The sequence below is a fragment of the Perca fluviatilis genome, chromosome 6 (assembly GCF_010015445.1).
Source record: "Perca fluviatilis chromosome 6, GENO_Pfluv_1.0, whole genome shotgun sequence".
NCBI lineage: Eukaryota > Metazoa > Chordata > Actinopteri > Perciformes > Percidae > Perca > Perca fluviatilis.
In genome coordinates, this window is record NC_053117.1 from 29,111,467 (window position 1) to 29,136,025 (window position 24,559).

Sequence of the window (24,559 nt, forward strand, 5' to 3'; positions counted from 1 at the left end):
GGTGCTTCTAGTGATCTGACTGCTGTTGTTACATTGTGTTATGAAAGAGTTCAAAGGAGTAGGAGCAGTGTTATGCAGACTTTTGACTTTTGATATCTGGTATTAACAGACAGATGTTTTTGTATTTAATTACATCTTCCCAGCTCAACAGTTTACGGTTATTTAGGATAATACAGTGATGCAAGCTGTTCGTCTTCTGGTCCAAAACTTTGAGTGTTTTCTTGCAAAGAGTAGCCAGTTGCTTTAATGATGAGCTGTTAGTTTGTCCCCAGGTTGTCAGACAATATGTTAGATGTGACATAATCATGGCATCCATACATAGTTTGGCAGTATTAAAAGTTAGGGCATTACTAATATATTTAAAATTTGCTAGGCTAAACTTGACCCTATTGCACACTTTCTTAATATGTGCTTTAAAAGCAAGATTAGAGTTGATAATAATGACCAGATACTTAAATTGTGACACAATCATAATGTTTTGCCCTGAGATGGTTATATTTGACATAATGTTACATTGTCTTTTTGTGAAAAGCATTCCTACAGTTTTATTTACATTAAGTTTAAGGTAGGAACGATTTAGCCAATCGGTGATCTGATCCATGGCTGTTGCTAACGGGGAGACATTAAAATAAGACAGTTTTGCAATAAGGACCTGATGGTTAGCTAGCATGGTTAGCAAGGTGCATATGTAATTCAGGTTAACTGTAATATTAATTGGTTATTAATTTTGGCAAGCAAAAAACAGATTTAAAACAAAATGTACTTACAAGGATAAATGAGCAGCTGTCTCTAGCTGTCTGTCTTTTAGTACAACCGGCGCTCACACACCCCATCCAGGGGGTCAATAGCCATATTAGTTTGCACATGAAAGTGTCCAGCAAAAAAAAAAGTCAAGTCACTCTTCCAATGTCCTTTTGGAAGCTTTTAACATGAAAAGTATGTAGTTACACAAGAAAATTAGACCAATATTAAAAAACATTTACATTTCTGTTATTTGTTACTGCACTTTGTGATGTTTATTGTTGAAAACATCCTTGAAGCCAAAGTAAAACCGCTTTCTTTTGAATATGATGATTTGTTTGAAGAAGTTGTGAATATCAGTGACATTAATGCCCCAGTGTGAGCAGTGAATATTTGAAATTGGCGATTTTGGTACTCTCACTGGGCATTGTTAAGTTGCTGTATGACGGTATGTCAAATATTTTCAAGAGATATGTGAGTTTTGTAAAACATTTTAAGTTTTCAGTTTTATCCTGTTTGAGTTTATTCACCAGTAGAAATACAAACATGGCTAATTTGTTTATCTTTAATGAAAAAAAAATGCAACATAGCTATTAGCAGAAAATGTCACACTGTAATATAATTGTTTCTCCATGATTGCTAATTTTAAGAAGTAGTTATACTTATTGCAAGGTTTTTGACAAGAAGGCGATAAGAAGCCCTAAGTGCCATTAACAAGCGCAGATTTCACAAGTTTAAGAGGGCAATTGTTCATGAGTAATGTATGTTAAAAAGGGGAAATGTTCCACTCAAATTAAGTAGTACTTGTAATAACTCCGACAACAATAGATCTTGTCACGTATTTGCTTCTTCTTTTTGTCTCCCTAAAGGTGCAAGAGAGCACAATGTAACACAAGGCATTTGGATAAGATGTTATACATTTTTTTATTATTTGCATTACAGCTAGACCATACAGACAGATCTGATACAAGGAAAATAAATGACAGATATTCAGATAGGGTGTATATTTCACATGCTTTAGATGTTATAATTAAAAAAGTTATTCGTTATTGAGAGATGTGATGAAAGGTCACAGTCACAACCAACCATGAGCTGAACCTATGATAAGCACATCGAGTCTCACAAGGATGCCAACTTAGCCACTTGAATCACTTTTTAATCAAAGACTCACTATTTCTGTAATTGCATTTATTTGAGAACTGCTTAAGATTTTGATTCCATCCTCATGTATTTTTTTTATCTAGTATTCTTTATAATAATTTCTACCTCATTGTTACATATTGTACATGTAGTACTTATGTACTTTTAAAAAGAGAATGAAGAAAAGAAATAAAAGTTGGCCCCCCTTGAAACAAAGCAGTCACAAAAACTGTCAGAACACGGACCCTCATACCATTCAAATCAAGACACCCCCTGTAGGATGGTTTAACAAGTTTAACTAGTTTTTTAACCCAAACCTGTTTCGTTTCATGGACACAACACACACTTCCGCCACTATTTACTTTTCGATATAATGTTTATTTCTTATCATTTATTTTCGTCATATTTACATTGATATAACTTTTTGATTTCGCTTCATAGACACACCTCTTCCAGTCAATATTTACATATTCGATATAACTGTTTTTACTCTGTACTACTCGCTCGTTTCATAGACATGCCCATCCTCCGCCATGTTTGCGTATATAACACTATTAAGGCTGCACTGTGTGCAAATTCAACTCATCTTTAGTACATGTTAACTCAAAGATTCGTAGAAAAAATATAAACGTTGGAGGCCATTAATCGGTGTGCAAAGTCCTTGAAATCCTTTCTGCAGTTAGCATCATATAGCCATGGCAAAAACAAAACAAGGCAGTTTAATTAGGCTAATTTTGGTTTTACTGCGATGACGTTAATAGCACTTTTGTTTGCAGAGTAAAGTTGAAGTTCAAACGGAACCTGTTAGAGGCATGTTCCCAGCAGGGAGATCACGAACTACTGTAAAACCTAAGTGTTACTCCTCCAAGAGGCCTCAGGCAAAACTGTAACTACAGTCTGCACACACTGGACACACAGCACTTTGTTCAAATGCCAACACGCTGGCAAACGGTTAAGGATGGAAGCTTAGGCCTAATGGTCTGGTCGTTGGTCCCAAGCCACAAGTTACAATCTAGGGCATTGTGGCTACATTACATTATTTAGACCAACAGGACAACCAGGTGGCACAACATTTCTATTGAGTTAGTTACTCCGCCTTTCTCTTTGTCTTTCCCTTTCTGCCACAGCACATGGAGAAGCAGAATGTGCAGGTCTTGATGAAGAGAAGTAAGATGAACAGAATAATGATGAGGAGAAGGGCCAAGACATCCAGGCTGTGATACTGGTACCAGGTGAGCTCATGGGCCTGAACCCTCAGGTGCTTGGCCCCTTTGTTTCTCATGGTGTACTCGATCCAGAATACTGCCTCATCCCGAGCACTCATTGGTCTGTCGTGGTGGATACTGGACAGCCACATGGCATTCTCCTTGTACCTTTGAATGTGGACATACAGGTGAAAATGTGCTATGTATGTTTTATTTTTATACTGTAGTTTTTTGACTTACCAAGAATGGGGATGAGAAAGGTGGATTTTCTTAGTTTCATGTATTTTAAAACTTAAACGACATGAATGCCAATATATGAGACGAAAAGGCCCTCCAGTACATTAGGCCATGGCTCCTTTAAGGCATGTCGTCAATCTTGCTTCTGTATTATTAATGTGAGCTCTCCAAAAATCTTTTTTCAATACCTTTTTTATTACCCTAAAACAGACCAAGTGCAGATAAGTAAAACGACTCACGATTTTTCATTGATGACAGCATTAATTGCATCTTTAAGATCCTCAGTCTTCATGGAGTTGAAGGCTACAGTAACTGCAGCTCCCTTAGCCTTAATACGGACCATGTTGTCTGGCTGATCAGCAAACATGGGGATGCCCACCATGGGAACACCGTGGTAGATGGCCTCATAAATCCCATTTGTGCCACCATGGGTGATGAAAGCTCTGGTTTTGGGGTGACCTGATAGTTTACACAAAAATCATGTAACATACATTATTTTCTCCAATCAAAACATATTTTCACTTCTGTATGATGTGACTACTATAAATATACAGTATATAATGAACATTGGCAAAGGCTTGTAAGTGAATCAGATCAGATCCCGCAGATATTTAAAAAGACAGCAGGAAGCGAAAATAATACACACAAGCAAACAAAGCAAGCCTTGACTTTTAAGAGTGCTGTTGACGGATGCTATTGTCCTGCAAAGTAAATTAAGGAAATGCCCACAGCCTAAAAACTAATTGTGAATGTAGGTGAAACAGCTCCAGGCATTCTTTAGAAAACAATTATATTTTTGGTTGTTTGTTTAGAATGATTTGGTAAGTAGATTTTTCTTTTAGTATACTCAGGGGCGTAGCACAATACTCTGGGCCCTGTAGAAAGGCATTTTCTATGGGCCCCTCCCCACATCCACAGCTATTCATTCTAGCATCTTTTTGGGCCCTCCTCACATGAGGGCCCTGGTTACTCAGTCCCCTTTCCCCTCCCAGTCCGACGCCCCCTGTAATTAAAAAACACAATTCTACAAAGATAAATGCTGTACATAATGTATTGATTAGTATGTAGTATGGAATTGTGGCACAGGTTTATTGTGTGGACTGGCTTGCATAGTTAACTTTTCACTGGATAAATACCAGCTTACAATTATGCATATTATGAATGGTCGGAAAATCCATTGTCTCTGAATTGACTTTACCGAAACATTCTTATTGTGTTTTCTCACCTACTGTATGTCCCTTTAGGATGTTGTACTGGCAAACGAAATTATGAAAAAAATGTGGGTGACGCCCTCCTTTCTTTAAGGTTAAAGTCATGAGGATTAGCCTACTGTAAAAGGCTTGTATAAAAGCTTTACTTACCCAGTAGGTCATTCTGAGGGATCCAGTTGTATATTCTGGTGTTGGCACCCAGAGTCGCTGGTTTTTCTCCACTGTATTTCCACAGCACCTATACACAATAAAATCCCTGCTAATTCTAGGTCATAATATACTGCATGGCAGTACATTTAATAATACATGCTAAAATAACAAGGAAAAGCAGTGCTTTAGTACTTTTAATTGGAAAATGATTGATCTTGGTGATTAACTTGTGGTTTTAAGTAATCAATCCCATGTGATTTGGTATCATCACTTTATTTTTGAAAAAAAACCTTCCACCCCTCCCATCCATATTGTTTAAACTTTTTATTGTGTCCTATCTTTATTCAACCAGACAAAAACCATTTTGCAGTATATACATTTATTACCATTTACTGCAAATCAAGAGTTGCTTCTGACCTCCTACCTTATCATAAGCTTAATAACTAGGGCTGCTCCCTCTTAGTCGATTAGTTGACTAATCGGTCGTTTTGGTCTTTTTAGTCCAATTAGATTTCTTTAGTCGATTAGTCATGTTTTATGCTTTTTTCAGTCTGAATGACTTATTTCCAGGAAAAGTACGAGCACATCTCTGGTAAACACAAGAATTAAAGTGGTGCTTTTGCATGACTCTTTGCGGAGAAACTCCGTTGATTTAATCTGTCGATTAAATCAACTAATCGATTAGTCGATACAATTGAATGAGTGTTAGTCAACTAAGAATTTCTTTAATTGAGCACAGCCCTATAACTTGTTAGTTTCATTAAATTTCAACGTGGATGTGGTATGTAAATCAATTTGAGACTTGCTTCAGATGGGTTATCGATAAGCGGGATCCTTTGTTTTTTGTTATACCATGGTCTGGGCGAATACTCAATTCTGATTGGCTGCAGGGTATCCATAAAAAAGTAATATAAGACACAACTTAAAAGAGTTTTGGTAAAATGGACTCGTAACTATTCTAAAAGAATGTGCTACATTAAAAGAAAAAGAAAATGGGAATCTGTTATTCAGGGCTGTAGTACTCGAGTCCGGTCTTGGACTCGAGTCCGGACTCGAGTCCGTTTTTCTATGGTCTCGGACTTGTCTCGGACTCGCTGGTATTCGGACTCGGACTTGTCTCGGTCTCGGCCACTGGTCTTGCCAAATATGGCTTTTGGTCTCGACCGAATCCAGGTGTCTTTACTCTTTACTATGTTCCCATATAACATTTTCGCCGCTACCTATGTTTGTTTACTAGGAACATAATTAGGGTGACCATACGTCGCGGTTTGACCGGGACAGTCCCGATTTTGAAGTTAATGTCCCGAGTCCCGACAAAAGCCTGTCGGGACGCTAAAATGTCCCGGTTTTAGGAGGAGCGGCGTCAGCCGATTTTGCCGGGGCTTCAGCCCCGAATGTTTTGAGTGTAGCCCCGAATGTAACTTTGTCCAGTTTATTTTTCCGAGGCGAATACAACGGGTAGCTACGTGCAGGGTCCGACCATGTTGTGTTGGTTGCTATCACCTAGCAACCGTCTCTACGTGAGGAAAGCTGTTAAACGTACAATATGTAACTTTCTGCCACTAGGGGTCTCTCAACCAAAACAATGGACGGTAAAACTGGACTTTTGATGACGTTGGGAAGTTGCGGGAATTATGGGAGTTTTAAGTGTTAAACACCTTCGCTGCCAGTTAGAATGCATCAGTTCACGGACGAGTTTACCCGTTCAAGTTTATTCACGTTACGTTTATTCATTCTAATAAAATAGCTGCAGTTTCCCCAACATAATTACGTTTTTCTTGATTAGATTTTTATTTGTAGCTGACCAGTTAGCTCGTGAGCCAGCAAGCTAACAGTAGCCAGCAGCTAAAACACAAAATATTTTACATATCAGTGTCACCTTTTGGATCGTTTCAACACCGGGGCGGACGGGGTTTGTTGTAACGCTAGCTAGCTACTAAACGAGGCTGAGAGACAGGTGTGGGTGGGGATTGTCGGGGGAATCTCCGCGACAGCGAGCCAGGACGTTCGATGCCGGTTGTGCAGCAGCAGAACATCTCCCAGCTGCCCGGAATTATCTCCCCTTCACTTTTCAGTAATCTTAACTTTCCGTTTTGGTGCTTAACTCACCTTTTGTCGGGTTAATTTAGCTAACCGTAAAGACAGCTAAATGTGAAGCGGGGAGAAATTTGGCAAGGAGGAGATTTTCAGCACATACACCGGTAGCGCTGCGGAGATGTAGCTAACTCTATGGATGGCCGCTGTTGTGACTCGGTGCCTGGTCTGATATGGTCCGTTTCCCGACGTTTAATTAAACTGCCGTTAGCGTCGTAAGCACCAGGCACTGGAGATAAGTTCTGGCCGGGGGGTTGCTGTAATAAAAGTAGCTGACTGGGGGCTAACGATAACTAGCTAGCTAGCTAGCTATATGTCCCGGGGCTGTTGTCAGCTGTCATCCCCGACTGAGTCTCTCTGCGCCGGGGGAGTGAGGCAGACAGACCGGGGTGTTCTAGCTGGCTAAATTAGCATTAGATTAATCGTCTATCTAGTGAAGTTATTCGTGGGTTAGCCCAGTCCTGTTAACTGTGGTCGAAACAGTCATACTAAAGCGTGTTGAATGATGTTGTAACCTCATAATGTTACCCACAAAGCATTAGCATCAATGTTAGCTACTTGTCGATATTGAACTTTCAAAATAAATAAGGTATCTGTTGTATTACTGTGATAAAAAGTGGGATGTAATTAATCACAAAATGATGCTTTATGGCCAAAAAAAAAGCAGTATTACGGTTACAAGTATTTTTTTTCTGTGACATTGCATGATTTACAATTACTCCTGAACGTATCATCTTGGTGCCAGTGCTCTGACCTGACGGAAGTTAGAGTAACTGGAGGGTGAAAGGTTATATGACGCCACTGACGGGCGACTAAAGGAAACGTTGCGTGTCTGAAAATAAAATAACAGATTTCTCTGGGTTTGACATTTGGTGGAAACATTTGGGATAGTGTAAGAACACAACTCATAAAAATATATAACATAGGTATGGTCATTTTTAGACATTTTAAAGCAGAAATGTTACATATTGTACCTTTAAAGCCGGGTGAAGTTTTCGGAGGAATCATAGCCAAATCAGTGTGATACATTGATGCCATCAACACAAAGTTAAGGAGCGCAATACTAATGATTTAGTTTAAAGTTCCTGTGACGTGACGTTTCCAGTCTATGGTTCAGACTCAACCACACGGAGCTCTGAAGCAGACCTGTGCGTTAGTGTCCACTCTGTAAAATGCAGCGCAGCCTCAGGTTATAACGGATGCGCTCTACTGTTGACATGCTGCGGTAGATGTGTTGCGTTTGTGCTGCGTGTATTTCTGCAGTAGATTCGGTTTTCCACCACCGATGTAGAGCAGCGTACGGCCACTTCTCTAGCTAAACTCTTTGTCTCATTCAGACACCCAAACAGGGCTCTGTGTCTGTCAGAAGGTCTGAGATCTACAGCAATCACGTAATGCACAGCAGACTATGGTGCAGGTAGATTTCTGAAATACAGTGACTTTATTCTTGTAATAGCCTATTATAACTTTATTTTTCTCAAAATCACGACTCCTCCAAATCACAGAGAACACAGATATACTGTATTTTGAGTGTGCACAAAGTTTTGGACATTGCTCAAACACATCTGAAATATTACAGTCCAGGGGTTTATTAATAGGCCTACATTAACAACAAAAGAGCAAAACAGGAGGGGGGAGTAAATGATTCCTAGTCTATGTGTGCTGACTCAGATATAATTAGAAAAGTCCATCCAAAGGAGAATAAATATTTGAAAGCAATACAGAATGCCTGTTAGCCTTACTTCAATACATTCCATTATGTTTTTATATTTGGATTGTAATCTATTTTTCTTTTTACATAAAGATATTTGCAGAATACATTGATTACATACATCTAACACTGTTATTATGAGGTATCACCATATATCATCATTCTGTTTTCTTTAGATTAGAATATATGATATCAAGGGGAATGTCTTTACTTAAAAATCCTGGGTGTTGTGACACTGTTTTTGCTTTTAAATCAACAAATAATAACCCCAAATGACTGATAATGTCATGGACGCATTAGACTTTTTTTTTCCTGTCCTGGACTCGGTGCTGACTCGGACCTTTTTGGACTCGGTCTTGTCTTGGACTCGAACCTCTCTGGACTTGGTCTTGACTTGGACTCGACTAGTCGTGGTCTTTGACTTGTCTTGGACTCGACAAAGGTGGTCTTGACTACAGCCCTGCTGTTATTTCCAACACTATGTAGTCCTTCAGAGCCACGTTCTCTAAACACCACAGGATGGCACTAAGAAGTAGGTTGCGATTCCCAAACCAGGTCCCCATGTAATGAGCTACTACCGCCCTAAAATAAAACTGCGGGTCTAGCTAGGGGTCATCTATCTCACTAATAAATCCAGGAGTCTGTGGGGCCATCCACACGGAAACGTTTTTTTGTGCAAACGCACATGTTTTGCATCGTTTGGGCCGACCGTCCAGACGAATCCTGCAAACGCACTGCCTGAAAATGCACTTTTTTGAAACCTGGTCTCAGGGTGAAAAAATCCGAAAACGGTTCTCGTTTGGCTTCGTATGGATGGTGAATACGGATCCGTATCGATGATGTCATCGCCACACCCCTCTTTTACACCCTCTCCCACGGCCGCTGACGCACACAACTGCGTTGAAGCTAAGCGAGCCCATCCCATCTCCCTTCATCTAAATACTGTGTCTCTGCTCCCTGAACCTTCCCTCTGGATTCTACACAAGATATATTGCTAACGTTATGTAGCTAACGTTAAACATCGCTAAAGTAGCTGACCGCTCCAGCAGCGAAGTAACGTTAACGTTAGCTGCTATGGCTATCTGTTTATAAAGTGGAAGTAGACAATTTATCAACTAGCTAGCTAATCTGTCTGCTTATAAACTCCTTGAACGGATTATAGTAACTTTTACCACGGCTTATCGTAGAAAGGCTACTGCAAGAAAAACTTATAGATTATTAAAAAGACATCATTCATGGATCATTGATGTTTGTTTGACTGCCGATGTTAGAGCTAGCGAACGTTAGCGCGCTAACGTTAGCTCGCTACTAGCGCGCTGCAATCATGCAAAATAAAAAGCAATCTAACAGCACATTATACAATGTAAACAAAGACACGTTTTCTTGCGGCAGCCTTTATAAAATGAGCAGTGGTGAAAGGTATTATAGTCCACGGATGTATTAAGAGAACGTTATAATCTAGTCATGTTATGATGGGAAGTGGAAGTGACTATGCTCTTCTTCTCCGTTTTTTGTGAATTTCTGTAGCAGAAACAGCGCCGCCTATAGGCCTGGCATATGAAGTAGCGTATTGAGTCATTTACAAGTGGATTCGTTTGGACGCAACTTTTCTTGAAACGAATCCAGGGAAGACGGGTAAAAAAAAGATCGTTTTGGTACGTGTGGACGGGGCCTGTGAGTGAGTCTGCCGGCTTTTTGAATCCAGCTGTGGTGACCTGCATGCGCAATGACGTCACACCCAGCACACTGCCATATTTTTTAGCGCTGTTAGCGGGACATTCAAGGTGACAAAGGTGTTCACGTAATACAGTAGCCTAAATAAATCAAATTAGCCCTCTAAGCTAATGTGCACTAATTACTGAAGCCGAGTATAATAAAAACAACTAGGAGGCTCCTCAGGCTAATCTGAGCCAACGTGAACTAAGATAGCTAACACACGTTTATTAACTACAATACTAACAATGGCAGCGCATAACACTATAGCTTCATTTCTGCTGGGTATACCCTTCACAATAAAAGCCCAACTTAAATTTGATTAGGGCAACTATTATGTCAGAGGAATTTAAATTAGCTTACAATACGCTAACGACATTAACACATACCACAGGCCTAGCAATCGAACGGGCACATTTTTTAATGGGAACAGGTTCATTTCAGTTGGCCCCTAAAGATTGTGCTCTTACCTTTTGTGGGATCTGAGCGAGGGCCGAAGCGATCATGTTTCCCTTCTCTGTGGTGATGTTCTTGAGCAATGATCCCAAAGTGAAGACCACAATGCCAGCGTCTCCAGAACTCTGCACAAACTCCTCCATATTCTGCAAGATGAGGAACATTATCTCAATGCAAACCAGCATTTTCTTTTCTCCCCTTTTAATGACTAATTCTCTTCAATGTTTAAGTTAGGGAAACTGTGGAGTTGTAATCCGAGACTAATAAGCCTGTGAAAGTGGAGACAGCCCTACCTTTGGTAAAGGTTTAGGAGGTCTACAGTGGATCCCACCAACAAATTTGAAGTTAGGTAGGAAAGGACGAGGGAATTCAAAATCCCAGTAGGTTCGCATCAACCAGATGTCTGCTCTACCCATCATCGCGCAGGCACTGGTGGGTGTTCCTGTCACAGGGCAAAGTTTCACCAATCTTAATACACTAATAGCTTATTTTCCCATACCCAATGATGTGCAGTGTTGAATTTGGTGCAATTCGGACATGCAAAACCTTCAATATTAATTAAACTGTGAATACAAATAAGCAACCGCACAATAACGCTTGGAAAAACAAACAAAAAAACAAAGCGAAACTAGGCTGTGTGACTGTGACTAAAGGAGTGACTAAAATGACAATATTAATGGTTTTGGCGAGACTAGATTAACTAAAATGTTCAATAATATTATGATTTGGCAGCCACAGGCAAACGGCGTCTTGCTTTGCATGTCACCCTCTCTGTAACTGGGAATGTTGGTATTGGCAATGGTAGAAGCAGTACTTAAAAACATTTTTTTTCTGAAGTAAAACTAATCAACTATATTTACTGCCCAGTACATTCGACTGTCATTAGAAAAGGCACGTTTTGAGAGGGCACTGCACTAGTTGCACTTCAAATATCAAAGTGTTGACAAGGGTGATTGGATATAAAAGCATTTCAATTAATCCAATGTGTTCAATTCACCTTTGACTTCGGAGTAATATTTGTCGAGTTTGGTCCAAAAGAAACATTCTTGCACGATGTCTTGCACTGCGTAGAAGAGAAAGTTCCACACTCTCTGTGAGAAGTCCATCTTGTCAGTCAGTTTGCTTATTGCGCCAGGGACAAAGGAAGGTGGCTGGGGTAGCTGACCACAATGTCTCTCCCACTTATTGGCTACTGAATAGCGTAAGGTGAAGACCAGAGGGATGCCCAAAATCTCTGCTACTAAGTCACTGCCAGGAAAAATGGGGTCAGCCAGGAGAAGGTCATATTTTCCCTCATTCAGCTTTTTCATGATGGTTTCTGATTTCAGCACGCCGTCCAAATAATTCAAAGTATACTGCACCTGGACCCTTAAAACATCCATGTATCTGATGTACATCTGCAAGTAGCTCATATGATCCATCTCATAAATGAAGAAGTGAATGAAGTCATTTATGAAGTCCTCCATGTTCTCTTTTGTGACAGTGACATTGAAGGGTTCGTAGCCAAAGCAAGAAGGCTCACTGGTGTCCATGAACAGCGATGTGCTCGGCACCAGAACCGTCACCTGGTGTCCTCTGTCAATCAGCGTCTTCAACACAGGCTTAATGTTGATCCAGTGGCTGCCTTCAGTGTACCAGACCAAAATGTTCCCTCCATTTGCTCCCCATGTCACGCAAAGTAGCAGCAGGACACTAACAGAGAGACGCTGCCCTAGCTTCATGGTGCCTGTTTGTCAAGACGAAAGCTTGTTGTGGCAGGATCCCTTTTAAAGTCGCTCCTAGAAAATATATTATTAATTAAACAAAGCTGAACTCTGGCTCGTAACTCCTCCTTGTGCCGCATGGAACATTGTATAACAAACTGGATTGAACAGGTAGTGGCTCAGTATTTAAAAAACAAATTAGTCTCTAACCTGTACCAGAAATCTACCAACAGAAAGTAACAACAGACTTCAGAATCCCACATTCTAGTTGTTAGCTGTGCAGAGATGGAGTGAAATAACACAGAGGAATAATGATTTCAGCTAAGTGGGCTTGAACAGACTGCAGTAATTTGAGGATGCTGTGTGTGCATGGGGATGCATGCGCAAGAATTTTTCTGCATACCACTGAAGTGTGGGAGTGTTAGTGTGACCAAAGATGTGTTGGTTTTTGTGACAGTGGGGAATTTTTGCTAGTGTGTTGGTGTAATGGTTTACATTCTATCCGCATCAGTTTTGGGTTGTGCATATTTTGGCAGAAAGTTCATCCTCTTGGTTTCGTAAGTAATGGCTAGTGTGGAGGACTTTCTGGGAGCTCTTTGGAGTTAAAGAAGTGAGTTTCTTGAACATGTTTTGGTGTCAGATGAGTAGGGAACACCTTAAGGTGATTGAATGCCCAATATTGTTGCAAAGTGAGTAACTGGGGGTGCAAATTAAAGTTGCAGTTCTGGTGGAAGCACTAAAGCACATGAGCCTTGGTTAGGTAAGTTTTGTTGTAGCTTTGGTCTCCGTTGTTTTGTTGGCTATTGAGCCTTTTTGTTTGGAGGGACCTTGTGGGTGCTATGTTTGGTTGAGCACGTGTAATTCCAGATCAGTGTGCTTTTGGTTGCTGTAATTCTGAAAAGGCAAGGCATTTAAAAGGATTATGTTTTTATCTAGCTGCAGATCACTTGGTTGGACATTTGATCACTGGTACTAATTGTGTTAAACATTAAAGGTCTCATGACATGGTGCTCTTTGGATGCTTTTCTATAGACCTTAGTGGTCCCCTAATACTATATCTGAAGTCTCTTTCCCGAAATTCAGCCTTGGTGCAGAATTCCAGCCACTAGAGCCAGTCCCACAATGAGCTTTCCTTAGGATGTGCCATTTCTGTGCCTGTAGCTATTGAGGAGGAGAGAGGGGGGGGGGCAAGGTGGAGGGTGGGGGTGTGGCCTTGACCAACTGCCACTTTGCTCATTTGAAAGCCATGATGCCTCTCTCTCATGGGTTGGCCAAATTCTCTGGGCGGGCAAAGCAGAGAAAGGGGAGGTAACCTTGCTCCTTATGACCTCATAACAAGCAAGATTCCAGATCGGCCCATCCTGAGCTTTCATTTTCTCAAAGGCAGAGCAGGATACCCAGGGCTCGGTTTACACCTATCGCCATTTCAAGCCAATTGGGGACCATAGGCAGGCTGGGGGAACGCATATTAATGTTAAAAAAAACTCATAAAGTGAAATTTTCATGCCATGGGACCTTTAAGAGTTTTTGGGGTCAGGAGTGTAATGCAGGGTGTACATACTGTACTGACCAAAAACATCTTAGTAATACAGTAAAACAACTCACTGTTTCCAGGTTGCTTTCTTTGGCTTATCCTCTGCTCTTACTGTTTATTCTCCCTCTTAATTTGCTCCTAGGATCCCAGCTTGCTAAGGTGATATTATGTGACTGGTTGGAGTGGAGAGGTTGCTAAGGTTAAATGACATTTTGAAGTCACTTAATGACTTCCAAAGATACATAACAGCTACAAGTGTATGCAGTATACAGGATTTACCCTATTATGCTTTGTAGACAGGAATTGATAGGTCAAACTGAAAACAGCCAGCCACAAATAGACTATAAACAAAGCATCAGGCTGTCTTTGAGATTTCACATGAACAACGGTTCAAGTTAGTCAGGCTACCGAAGAATACCATAATTCTTCCGTTCAATTAGGCCTAAGCGACGCACCCCAAGCTTCCATCCTTAACCGTTTGCCAGCGTGTTGGCATTTGAACAAAGTGCTGTGTGTCCACAGTGTGTGCAGACTGTAGTTACAGTTTTGCCTGAGGCCTCTTGGAGGAGTAACACTTAGGTTTTACAGTAGTTCGTGATCTCCCTGCAGGGAACATGCCTCTAACAGGTTCTGTTTGAACTTCAACTTTACTCTGCAAACAAAAGTGCTATTAACGTCATCGCAGTAAAACCAAAATTAACCTAATTAAACTGCCTTTATTTTTGCCATGGCTATATGATGCTACCTGCAGAATGGATTTCAAATACTTTGCGCGCCGATTAATGGCCTCCAACGTTTATATTTTTTCTACAAATCTTTGAGTTAACATGTACTAAACATGAGTTAACGTGCACCGCCACGCCTTGATGATCATGACAAGAATAGCATGTATAGTTATCTTTATTAAAGTGAATTAGGTTTAAATCTGCGTCATGCATGAATGAATGATATTTTTGCAATTTTACACATAATAATCCACGATGATCACATTACACAATATTTTAAGAGACCCCCAAATTTTCACAAATCACGTTTTCAGGGGAGCCCGTGTCTTATTAAGGGGAGCTGAGCTCCCCCGTAGTTTGCACCCTGGGTTTACATACTGACCAAAAACATCTTGCTTAATATGGTAACATTTTGAAGTCTTGGTTGGCTTGGGTAGTGTTTCTCTGGTCTATACAGACAAAAACTCAATAACAATTTTTTTTTTTAAATCTTTGCACGGCCCAAACCAGAGGTTGATGCAATGGATTGTTTTTGCCCATCAGGGAAGATACTTTTTCAAGAGCATGTGGCTCTTAAATGTTGTGTTGTACCACTGTTTAATCTCTCTAGTCTTCTGTCTTGTTCTTCAATGCTTCTCAGGCGCTGGAGTTGCAGGATGGAAATAGGCTGGCTGGGGGGGGGGGCGGGGGGAGACTCTCTTTAAACATCAGCACGTTAACCGTGTCATTGTAAACATGTTGGCATCCTGATTGTTAGCATTTAGCGAAGTTATCGCTGTGGCTACAGTAAGTACAGCTTCACAGAGCCGCCAGCATGGCTGTAGAGATGTATTCAGCAGTAGAATGAGGCAGCTGATTTCAAAAACCAGCTGGGGCCAGAGGGGTCAGTTCGGTGTTAATATTCGGGAGGCGGGGGTTGTTGACCATGCCTTTAGGAATCAGCGGCATTGAGGCTGTGTTGTTCTTGGGAAATGTCACCTCAGACTGTTTGGGCGTCTAAATCTTAACTCTGGGTACTTTGGTCCCCTCATTAACATTGTAGATTCCTTTTGACGCTGGATTCAGGAGCGTCTGGAAAAACAAAAAGAATTTGAATATTGAATTCAATGGCCTGTTGAGGGAGTCAGTGGCCATTCAGAGTGTGTAAGTGTATACGGTTTCTCCCTCAGACCTCCCCTGGTGGTACAGAGAGCGTGTGAGAGAATCTAATGATAGGTATATCAGGGTGTTGCATACAATTGCAAAATCATTGACACTAAATTTTGAATACAAGGGCAAAATGCGCATTCTACACCCTTCCTATGTACATTCCTACTGCTTCCTCTCCTTCCGTCCTCCTTCCTCACTCTGTCTTTCCACCACAGGGTAAGGGTTACAGCGTATTGCTTTTTGAAGTAGATATTTGCATAATCAGATTAGGATGCGTGATTGTCAGTGGGCTCCCCCATCAGAGGGTGCTCCAGAGGAGAGAGCGTGCTGTCCAGCCCAACAATGGATGACACCCCTCCTCTCTTACCCTCCAACCAGCCTGCACCTGCATCCCACCCACCCATCCGGGCTGCAGGTTGGCCGTGGCGGCAGTCCACGCTTGGTGTTGCAGCCATGGAGGGGTGAGAGAGAGCGAGAGGAAAAGGGAGAAAGGAGGAGGGGGTTTGAGTGCATGACGGGAGTGGGAGGGCAGGGGTTGAGCTGAGATATTTAAACATGCAGAGTGTGAATTGGCTTTAAGGGGATAAAGAGCTCAGGGCCTATCGGTTGGCACCCAACTCCAGAAATTCTTTTTCATGGGCGCCTCAGCCGGGAGAGCGAGGGGCTGCCTGCACTGATCTGGCCCATTGTGATAACAGATTCAGACAGTGTGCTAGACGCTGATAAGGAAATGTGCTCTCAATAGACGATTACCCACATACTTGGGAGAGAATAGTCAATCAGGCAAATATACTTGGTGGAGGGAATGAGAAGCGTACAGATTTGTTATTATTTTCAATGCAGGGTTTCATAATCCTGCTAGAAAGTTGAGGTCAGAGTAATGCTCATACTGTGATTGGGCGATTTCTATAAATAAGGTGTATCAGCAAAATGCATTTCACAGCCTGACAGCATATTGGGAAAAGCTGTCACGTCTTCCTATCCAGTTTCAAATGATGACTGAATAATTGGAATAATGTTAGGGAGTCTGAAATATACCAAAATATTCAACATAACATATATTGCACCTTATATAATCAAGATGTCTAGCTATTAATACCCACAGTAGTTTTATTTGGTGTTTTTTCAGTTCACCATGAAATTGCTCAATTCTCTGTGAAATTGCACAAGAGGTAAATACCTCCAAAATTCATGCTGTGGGAAAGGCAGACTGTCGCTGTACAGTTGTTTTCCATCACCCAGTACAATACGATTTATTTCGTATTTTTGCAGGATTACAAAGAGTCACCTGTCAGTTCCCACAGGCCTCCAGTCAGTGTGTCCAGCTGCCCTCTGCTCCGTTTACACACCATTAGCCAGAGTTTAACAGCCAGAGTGGAAGCGCCCAAAACCAACTCAGTGTTTACTCTTCAGCTCAGTTAGTTACAGCCTTTTGCCTGAAAATGGGGCACATTTTCTACAGTCACAATAGGCGATTAGGCCTGTAAATGTCTGACCTCTGTTTAAATGACATACGAGGAGACGGGTGCAAACAAAACTGCTGATATCGGAACTGGAGCCGAAACACGTCGTCCGTTAATCAGTTTGTCAAATGACAGAAAACTATTTGAATAATCAATTTGTCGCTTAAGTAATTATTAAGCAAAAATGACAAATGTTTTCTGCTAGCAGTTGCTTTTCTTTGTTTTATATTATTGTAAACTGAATACCCAAGCCATTTGAATATGTTACTTTTGAAGTCTGGGAAATTATAATGGGGATTTTTCACTATTCTGAAATGTTATACACTTACCAATTTATCGATTAATAATAATAATTAAAAACAAAACGATAGACTTATCAATAATGAAAATATTTTCAGTTGCAGCCCTAATTAAAACTATAGTTTATTTTCATCTGTTATTTTTTTGATAGTTTGATGGTGTTTCCCATATGAACCATTAATTTGATTGTAACATTTTGCACATTGATATGTTGGGTTTAGGAGTTTACATAGACAATTGGAATCTTAACAGGAATTAATTGGTGGCTTCTGACATTTCTGCAGTCTCCTTTTCAAGTAATTCCTATCTTTACACTTAAAAGTTATGACTTCAATGTTGTCAAATACCGCGTGTAGCAACAAAGTGAACTTTTCCTTAAGAAAACGCCATCTGCACGTTGGTCAACCGGACAGTGTTTGACTCCAGAATGACCTCCGACTCCTGGGGTCACAAGTTAAGCTGTCACTTTTAGCGCTCCTCTCAGAGACCTCTGGTCAGTGGACAGAGAGCAGAGGTCAGCGTTGTGTCCACACGCTCATCACAGGACTCGTGGACAAATGTTTCTGGGCTTATTGAGCAGCAACAAAGAGACAGCAGCTCCACTCTTAACTTCAGAACAGTTGTCTTACACAGTGTGAAATGATTTCATCAGAGGATTCTAACAGTGTGTCCTTATTCCACACTACATACTCATTGTATACATTATATGCCAATTATCTGTATACTATGTATTTGCACTTAGTATAGAAAAGAAATCAACATACTAAACTGTTTTATACTAACAGGAAATCGTACAGTATTGATGCCTATGCAACGAGAATGTTTTCCCAGGATTTAATAATTTTCTTTTGTTTTATTAGGTGTTCCTGGGGCTGTTTAAACACAATTTATTTGTATTTCCCTCCAATTCCGTGTGCATTGCATTGCTGGACAATGATATCCTTCAACACTCAATACTCAGGTGTTTTAGTATGCATACTGACTGTTTTGAGTCTAAAGACAATACTGTTTAAAAAAACACAGGCTAAGATTTAGTTCATAGTTTGGAGTCTACTCAGAAATTCAATGTTTGGTAGCCCTAAAGTGTTTCCTGCTTTAAAAAATACAAATGTTTATAGTGACCTCTTTAATTAAAAAGATCCAGAAAGTATTTTTTATTAACAAGTCATTAAATAAATAAATAAATAAATAGTTAAAATAAATAACATACTGCATATTCACAAGCACACCGAAATAACTTACAAAAGAGGTATCAGAAGATAAGTAGCACACTCTTCACAGTAGACAATCAATTCATAATCTTTGGCTATATGACATGCGTATTTTACAAAAACTCAAATGAAAACACATTTCAATGAGAAGATATTGTGTGGTCAAGCATGAAATTACTGAAAGAGGATCGCCAGTTTTGCTGAAATTCCTCAGCCCAATCCGAAGTATCACAAATTTGTAATCAACAAATGCTGAACATTGCTGTGTCAAAGGGTGAGAACCAGCAAAAGTCTTTCACAGAACTGTTTCTTCTGAAGTCACATAACCTTCGTAAATGAAAATTAAGGTCAGATTTAGTCTTCTCAAGAAAAAAAAACAGCATGTCGACTTAAAAAAAAAAAGAAAAGAAAAGTGCCCTTGGCTATTTTGAGACGATTGCAGGCTGGAGAATTGGCTGAGCCTTTATCTATTCAAATGCTGAATCTATTGCTTGAAATGAGAAATTCCTTAATCCCCTCCATTTTCCTCATCTGCAAAACACTCTGTCATTGCAAACTAAATTAGTTCCAGGTGGACCGGCAACAAGGAATATTAACATGAAGACATGAATGGAATATTGTATCACACATCCATGCAGAATACAAATTAATTTGAACCCGCAAAGCATATTTCAACACTGATCAGCATGGAGGCTGTGACCACATTTTGAGCCACGGTTGGAGTCCACAAATATAACACAATATTGCATCTTCTGCATTAAAACAAGTGTCACACACGGGTGACAAATGCGGAGGCAAAAATGAGTCTCGAGGAAGGAGATTATCAGTTCTTTTTTAAACCCCAGGAAAAGTGTCCGAAGGTCCACTCGAGGGTTTCTTTTTTTTGTGTGTGTGTGGTTTCTACCAGGCCTCGGAGCTGTCGCAGCTGGATCCAGGCGAAGGGACTTCAGTGTCACTGGTCAGGGCCCACGGGTGTGGAGGGGAGTGCAGCTGCTCCATGTTTCCTCTGAGAAAGGTGAGCAGAGCGGTGGGGGAGTGGCTGGCCGGCTGACCGCTCTGGCTCTCCAGCAGCTGCACCAGGAAGTTGATGTAGCGCATGGCCAGACGCAGGATCTCGTTCTTGCTCAGCTTCTTCTCCGGAGGATGGGTGGGGATGAGCTTGCGGAGCTCCGCGAAGGCGGTGTTGACGTTGTGCTGGCGCCAGCGCTCCCTCGTGTTGGTGAACACCTTCCTGGTCATGGTGCCGAGTAGAGCTGCAAAGATCCAACCATTTATTGATTAGTCGATTGACAGAAAAGGAATCGGCAACTGTTTAGATAATCAAAGCATAAATACCAAACATGCCCAATTTCCAGTTTCTTAAATGTAAAATATTTGATGCTCGTCTTTGTCATCCACGATAGTACGAAACTGAATGTCTTTGGGTTTTGGACCCCGCAGACATTTGACAATTTCACTTTAATTTTTTTTTTTAAATATACATGGGCAAAACAATTATTCAAGACATTAATCAGCAGATTAATCATTAATGAAAATAATCCTAGTTCTGAGGTGACTGACTGGAAGCAAAAAGCAGAGTGAATGTATGTTAGGAGGGGAACTGGCCACCTTATTGTAGTTCTTTGCACAAAAATTGCAGATATTGATAGAAATTATTTAATAAAATTGTACAAGAATATTTATCCAAATCTATGTTGTTTGCTGCCTCTTTCCGCAAAATACAACCCTCGTATTTTACCTCTTTTTGTTTAAAATTGGAATTCCTTCATATTCAGAAGGTTGTTTGGCTTGTACCAGGCTTTCACATTAAATTTAGATTTTGGAAACACTTTAACAGTATTACAGTATTATTTTTATTATCATTATTATTATTATTATTATTATTATTATTATTATTTTATTATTATTATAAACAGTATATGAACCTTTAATGGATGGTTAGGTCCTCTTTAATGGGTGCCCACACCATAAATTGAGGCTGGTGTATAAACGGAATGACAATATAGTTTAACATGTGTTTTCATATTAGATGTAACTGTTGACAAATGTACATTAATAAACACTTACAAATGTATGTTACAACTAAATTATAAGTATGCCTTTTATTAAATGTTTACATAGTGCTATTAAATGCTAAAAAGCCCTGCTGTTAAATAAAGGCTGTTCTACAACAAAAAACTCAAATTATTATGAACAGATAATTTGATCTTCAAATTACACATCATTTATTTCCCATTACAGCTGCAAGCAAAGAGTACATCACATCTGCTTGTATTACACTCTGGGTGATTAATGACTGACTTTACCAAAGTGGAAACACATGGCCTGAAGGGGAAATAAATGCTTCAATATACCACAGATGTCTCACCTGTACGTGTGTAGAAATGTGCAGAAATCTCAGTTGCAGAGTCGTCCTCCGCAGGTCATCAGTATCCAGGGGTCCGGCAGTAAATGTCCCCTCAGCTGTGTCTTCTCATGCTCGCTGAGAGATCCTGATGGGCGAGAGGGAAGAAGTGAGTAAAGGCGAGAGGGAGTATGAGGGAGGGAGGGATGGGGTAAGACTGCTGCATGCTCGCATCCCACATTTTATAGCAGGGTGAACCCTATTGTGTGACGTGTGCTGTCGTGGAGCCTCTGTGGCATTGTGTGTGAGGTTGGTGTTAACTGAGCAGTGATTGTTAAAACACACGCCCCCTCCTCTTCTACCATTTAGAACCAGCGGAGGTGGCTTCATGATTATATTGTCCACAAATCATCACTTTAAACGATTGTCATAGGTGTCTCTATGCAACATTTGAATGGATTCTGGGTGTGTTTTTTTTCTCAACAGCCTTTTAAGTGACTATTTGTGCTGCTTTTATGATTCATTGCCCATTTAATCCTTGAAGGTTCGCACTAAAGGTGACAAATACGTTCCCATTGAAGTGAAACTGAGACGTTCATCTCTCTGATCCTTCTCTTACTGCAGTGGACACTTGTTCCTTTCTGTTTCTCTGACATTAGGCATGGACAACCCACCATCCCCTGCACCGTAAAAAAAAAAAAAAAAAAGACCTTGATATCACTGCCTGCTCTCTTGAATTCAGCCTGATTGGGCCACAAAAGGTAAAAATACCATATCCAGATTGACAGTTGAACAATGTGGGTTTTGTTATGACTATGGTAATCTTGTTGAGCCATTCCAAGAGGCCACACATAAATTACAGCGTCCTGACTCACCTCTCTCCAACCACTCCTCTCTCTCTCTCTCCCCCCTTCTCTGCCTCCCACTTTCAACCTCCGTTCAGATAAAAAAAACAAGTCTAGTTTAACCAATTGTCTCTGTTCCTTTTACACCCTTCAAGTGTTGTTTCAAAGACACGCAGCCTTCCATAAAAGTCTCTGTGTGGAGTAGGAATTTACATAATCCGATTAGGGGCTGGGATTAGCCCCGGGCCTGGAGAACGGGCCCGATGGGGGCCGTTTTCTGAATCGGCCATTCATGGGCCCCGCTGCACGTCCAAGAGGCTGCACCTGCAGGCCAGGCGCCGCCGCTCTCTGGCTCCATCCAGCCTCCACTGCAGGCTGAAGGTCTGCAGACACACTCACTGTAGGCTATTTGGGCCAGTCGGTTAACTTTCATCACACCTACACGGCCAGATGAAGATTATACCCGATTTGTTGTAATGTATCTGTCGTGCAGGTTAGGGGAAAGAAGCATGACATGCTACGAAGCTGCTTGGGGAATTAATTAGGTTAAATTAAGTGTAGCGTTTTAATATGTAAGCACACTGTGAGAGACAAAATGAGATGACTACTAAAGCCTACTACTAAATGTCATGAGGTCAGGTCTGGCAGCAAGGAGCTTGAATAACAGAGGTTACTGAGGTTTTTATTATTGCTCACAGCGTGTTTATTAGACTTGTGTGTGTAGATGATTCTTGGACATAGAATTGGTGCTGCAGTAGTAGAGCTACAATAGTTAGTTGAATAATCGATTAGTCAGACGACAACCATGTTATTCACTGCCGATAAAGCGCGACTGTTGGGAACTAGGTCTGCTTCCCGAGTTGTGGATCAAAAGAGTACAAACAAGTCTGCTTTTCCCTTCTATGTTGTTTCTTAAAAAAGGTCGAAGTTGGCACCCTGTTAAACAAATAAAATAAATATGGTTTTATTCTCCCAATAATAATCGCTCAAAAGTTGCTCTCTCGCTTGCAAGTCAATTAACATACAATTTCACCAGCAGATTAAATTGTAAAGAGACAGGTCAACAAACTTTGACTTCATATTAAAAAGAAGAATAATAAATACAATGAAGCCACGGTATGCAGTCCCAGTAATAACTGGAATGTTAATTTGAGCTAACAATGGGTTTTGACCATACTTTGTATGTAGGGAGGATAAACTGGACACTTTATTACCACGTATTGGGCCAAACTGATGGATTGATTGTCTCCAGTGATGATGCACGGGGCTTTATTTCTTCATTACCTCTTCTTATTATATTTAACATGTTGCGATGTTGTTCCTTGTGTCAAAATACGTTGTGTTGCTTCTGCCGCTGTTAATTTCCTTTCAGGGATTTGTAATTTGTCCCATCTTAAATCAGTTCAGGTTTAAACAAACAATTGTGCACCTAAGTCACAGGAAATCCCCCTCCTCTGCTGGGGCTGTGGGTTTTATTTACAGACGAGAGGAAACACACAGGTGACACAGTTAACTGCTGTTAACTGCTGCCTGTGATTAAAGATAACAGCTGTGTGACCTTTACAGCTGTAGTCAGAGTGGGATCCAAATCTAAAGGATGGCATTGGTTTAAACAGCCTGTTAATTCCCACAATATCTCCCCTGTCCCGTTCAGTCCAGGGCTTTTAGTATAGTCGGGGGGAAATTACAGCACCATTACTGCTGCTGTTTACCGAGCCTTCATGTGGGGACTCCTTTGACCATCCTGCCCCACAGCTTTTGTTCCTGTGCCATTAAAAAAACAAAACATTTTAGTCTTTCTCTTTGTTTGTCCACTGCTTGTTAGAAGGCAGAGGCCGGCAGAGACACAGAGACACACAGAGAGAGAGAGAGAGAGAGAGAGAGAGAGAGATGTTTAAAAAAAATTAAAAACCTGGCGGTGGCTAGCCAGTGCTGGATGTGGCTGTCCAGAGGCAGAGAGGCTTGGAGTCGATGTCCCTCGGGGTTGTCTTTGTCTGGGGATCATTCCTGAGGGAGCTGGCTTCACTCTGCTGGCTCGTGAAGATAAGCACTCTCTCCACATGCTGAGAGACGATGATAAGGGGATTGCTTCACTAAATGAGAAAAAAAAAGAAATAGCCCCACCATTGGAGCTGCTAAAATGAGACGCTTTATCAGTTTTGCTGGGAAAGACCCTCGATCCCACTCCTCCAACCATAAATCACAGTTTGTTTTTCACTACTGAGCATGCTCTGTATGGAGGAAAACAAAAGCAGAATGTGCACACTGTTGTAATCTTGATGCTTAATCTTATTTTGTAAAAAGAAATTGGTAACAACCCCTTATTACTTAGAAGCGGTATAGAATCATAATAAATGTATGTATGTAATAATGATGTGTTTATATAACACAATGTAGTTGTAAGAAGATGTAAGGTTTTTAAATGTTTAGTATTTGGCAGTATTTAGCTACACCTTTGAAAAGATATTTTATTAAATTACAATTGTGTTATATTGGAATTCATTGTCTGTTCATACACCAGTTATGAATGCTTAACAGCACAGGACATTAAATAATACGTACAATTATAAACAAGTGTTATAAGTTTGATTTAATAAATCACAAATACTGTTTGTGCTTGTAAATGC

General features: G+C 40.6%; 2 protein-coding genes and 1 long non-coding RNA gene across 3 annotated transcripts in view; 1 reads left to right on the forward strand and 2 right to left on the reverse strand.

Annotated features, from left to right (window-relative positions):
- LOC120560778 overlaps window positions 1–19,750 on the forward strand; it is a 58,276-nt gene extending 38,526 nt beyond the window's left edge. The window contains exons 3-4 of the long non-coding RNA XR_005639509.1: window positions 3,009–3,113; window positions 19,651–19,750. This is a non-coding gene — a long non-coding RNA (uncharacterized LOC120560778). The remainder of the gene's footprint in view (window positions 1–3,008; window positions 3,114–19,650) is intronic.
- Window positions 2,570–12,491, reverse strand: LOC120560776 (UDP-glucuronosyltransferase 2A1-like). The gene is made up of 6 exons (XM_039803617.1): window positions 11,656–12,491; window positions 10,952–11,100; window positions 10,673–10,804; window positions 4,685–4,772; window positions 3,563–3,782; window positions 2,570–3,254 (listed from the first exon to the last, which is right to left on the reverse strand). The coding sequence occupies exons 1-6, from the start codon at window positions 12,377–12,379 to the stop codon at window positions 2,969–2,971; spliced, it is 1,599 nt and encodes a 532-aa protein (XP_039659551.1). The 5' UTR covers window positions 12,380–12,491; the 3' UTR covers window positions 2,570–2,968.
- Window positions 18,648–24,234, reverse strand: tal2 (T-cell acute lymphocytic leukemia 2). Its single transcript, XM_039803618.1, has 3 exons — window positions 23,845–24,234; window positions 21,112–21,235; window positions 18,648–19,996 (listed from the first exon to the last, which is right to left on the reverse strand). Exon 3 carries the CDS (start codon window positions 19,980–19,982, stop codon window positions 19,644–19,646), a length of 339 nt encoding a protein of 112 aa, XP_039659552.1. The 5' UTR covers window positions 19,983–19,996; window positions 21,112–21,235; window positions 23,845–24,234; the 3' UTR covers window positions 18,648–19,643.
- Window positions 24,235–24,559: the final 325 nt, after the last annotated feature.

Coding starts and splice junctions, on each gene's coding strand:
- LOC120560776 (XM_039803617.1), bottom strand. CDS start 12,379: ATGAAGCTAGGGCAGCGTCTCTCTGTTAGTGTCCTGCTGCTACTTTGC. Junction 11,101..11,655: donor ATATTACTCCGAAGTCAAAG/GTGAATTGAACA, acceptor GCCCTGTGACAG/GAACACCCACCAGTGCCTGC. Junction 3,255..3,562: donor GCTGTCATCAATGAAAAATC/GTGAGTCGTTTT, acceptor CCACATTCAAAG/GTACAAGGAGAATGCCATGT.
- tal2 (XM_039803618.1), bottom strand. CDS start 19,982: ATGACCAGGAAGGTGTTCACCAACACGAGGGAGCGCTGGCGCCAGCAC.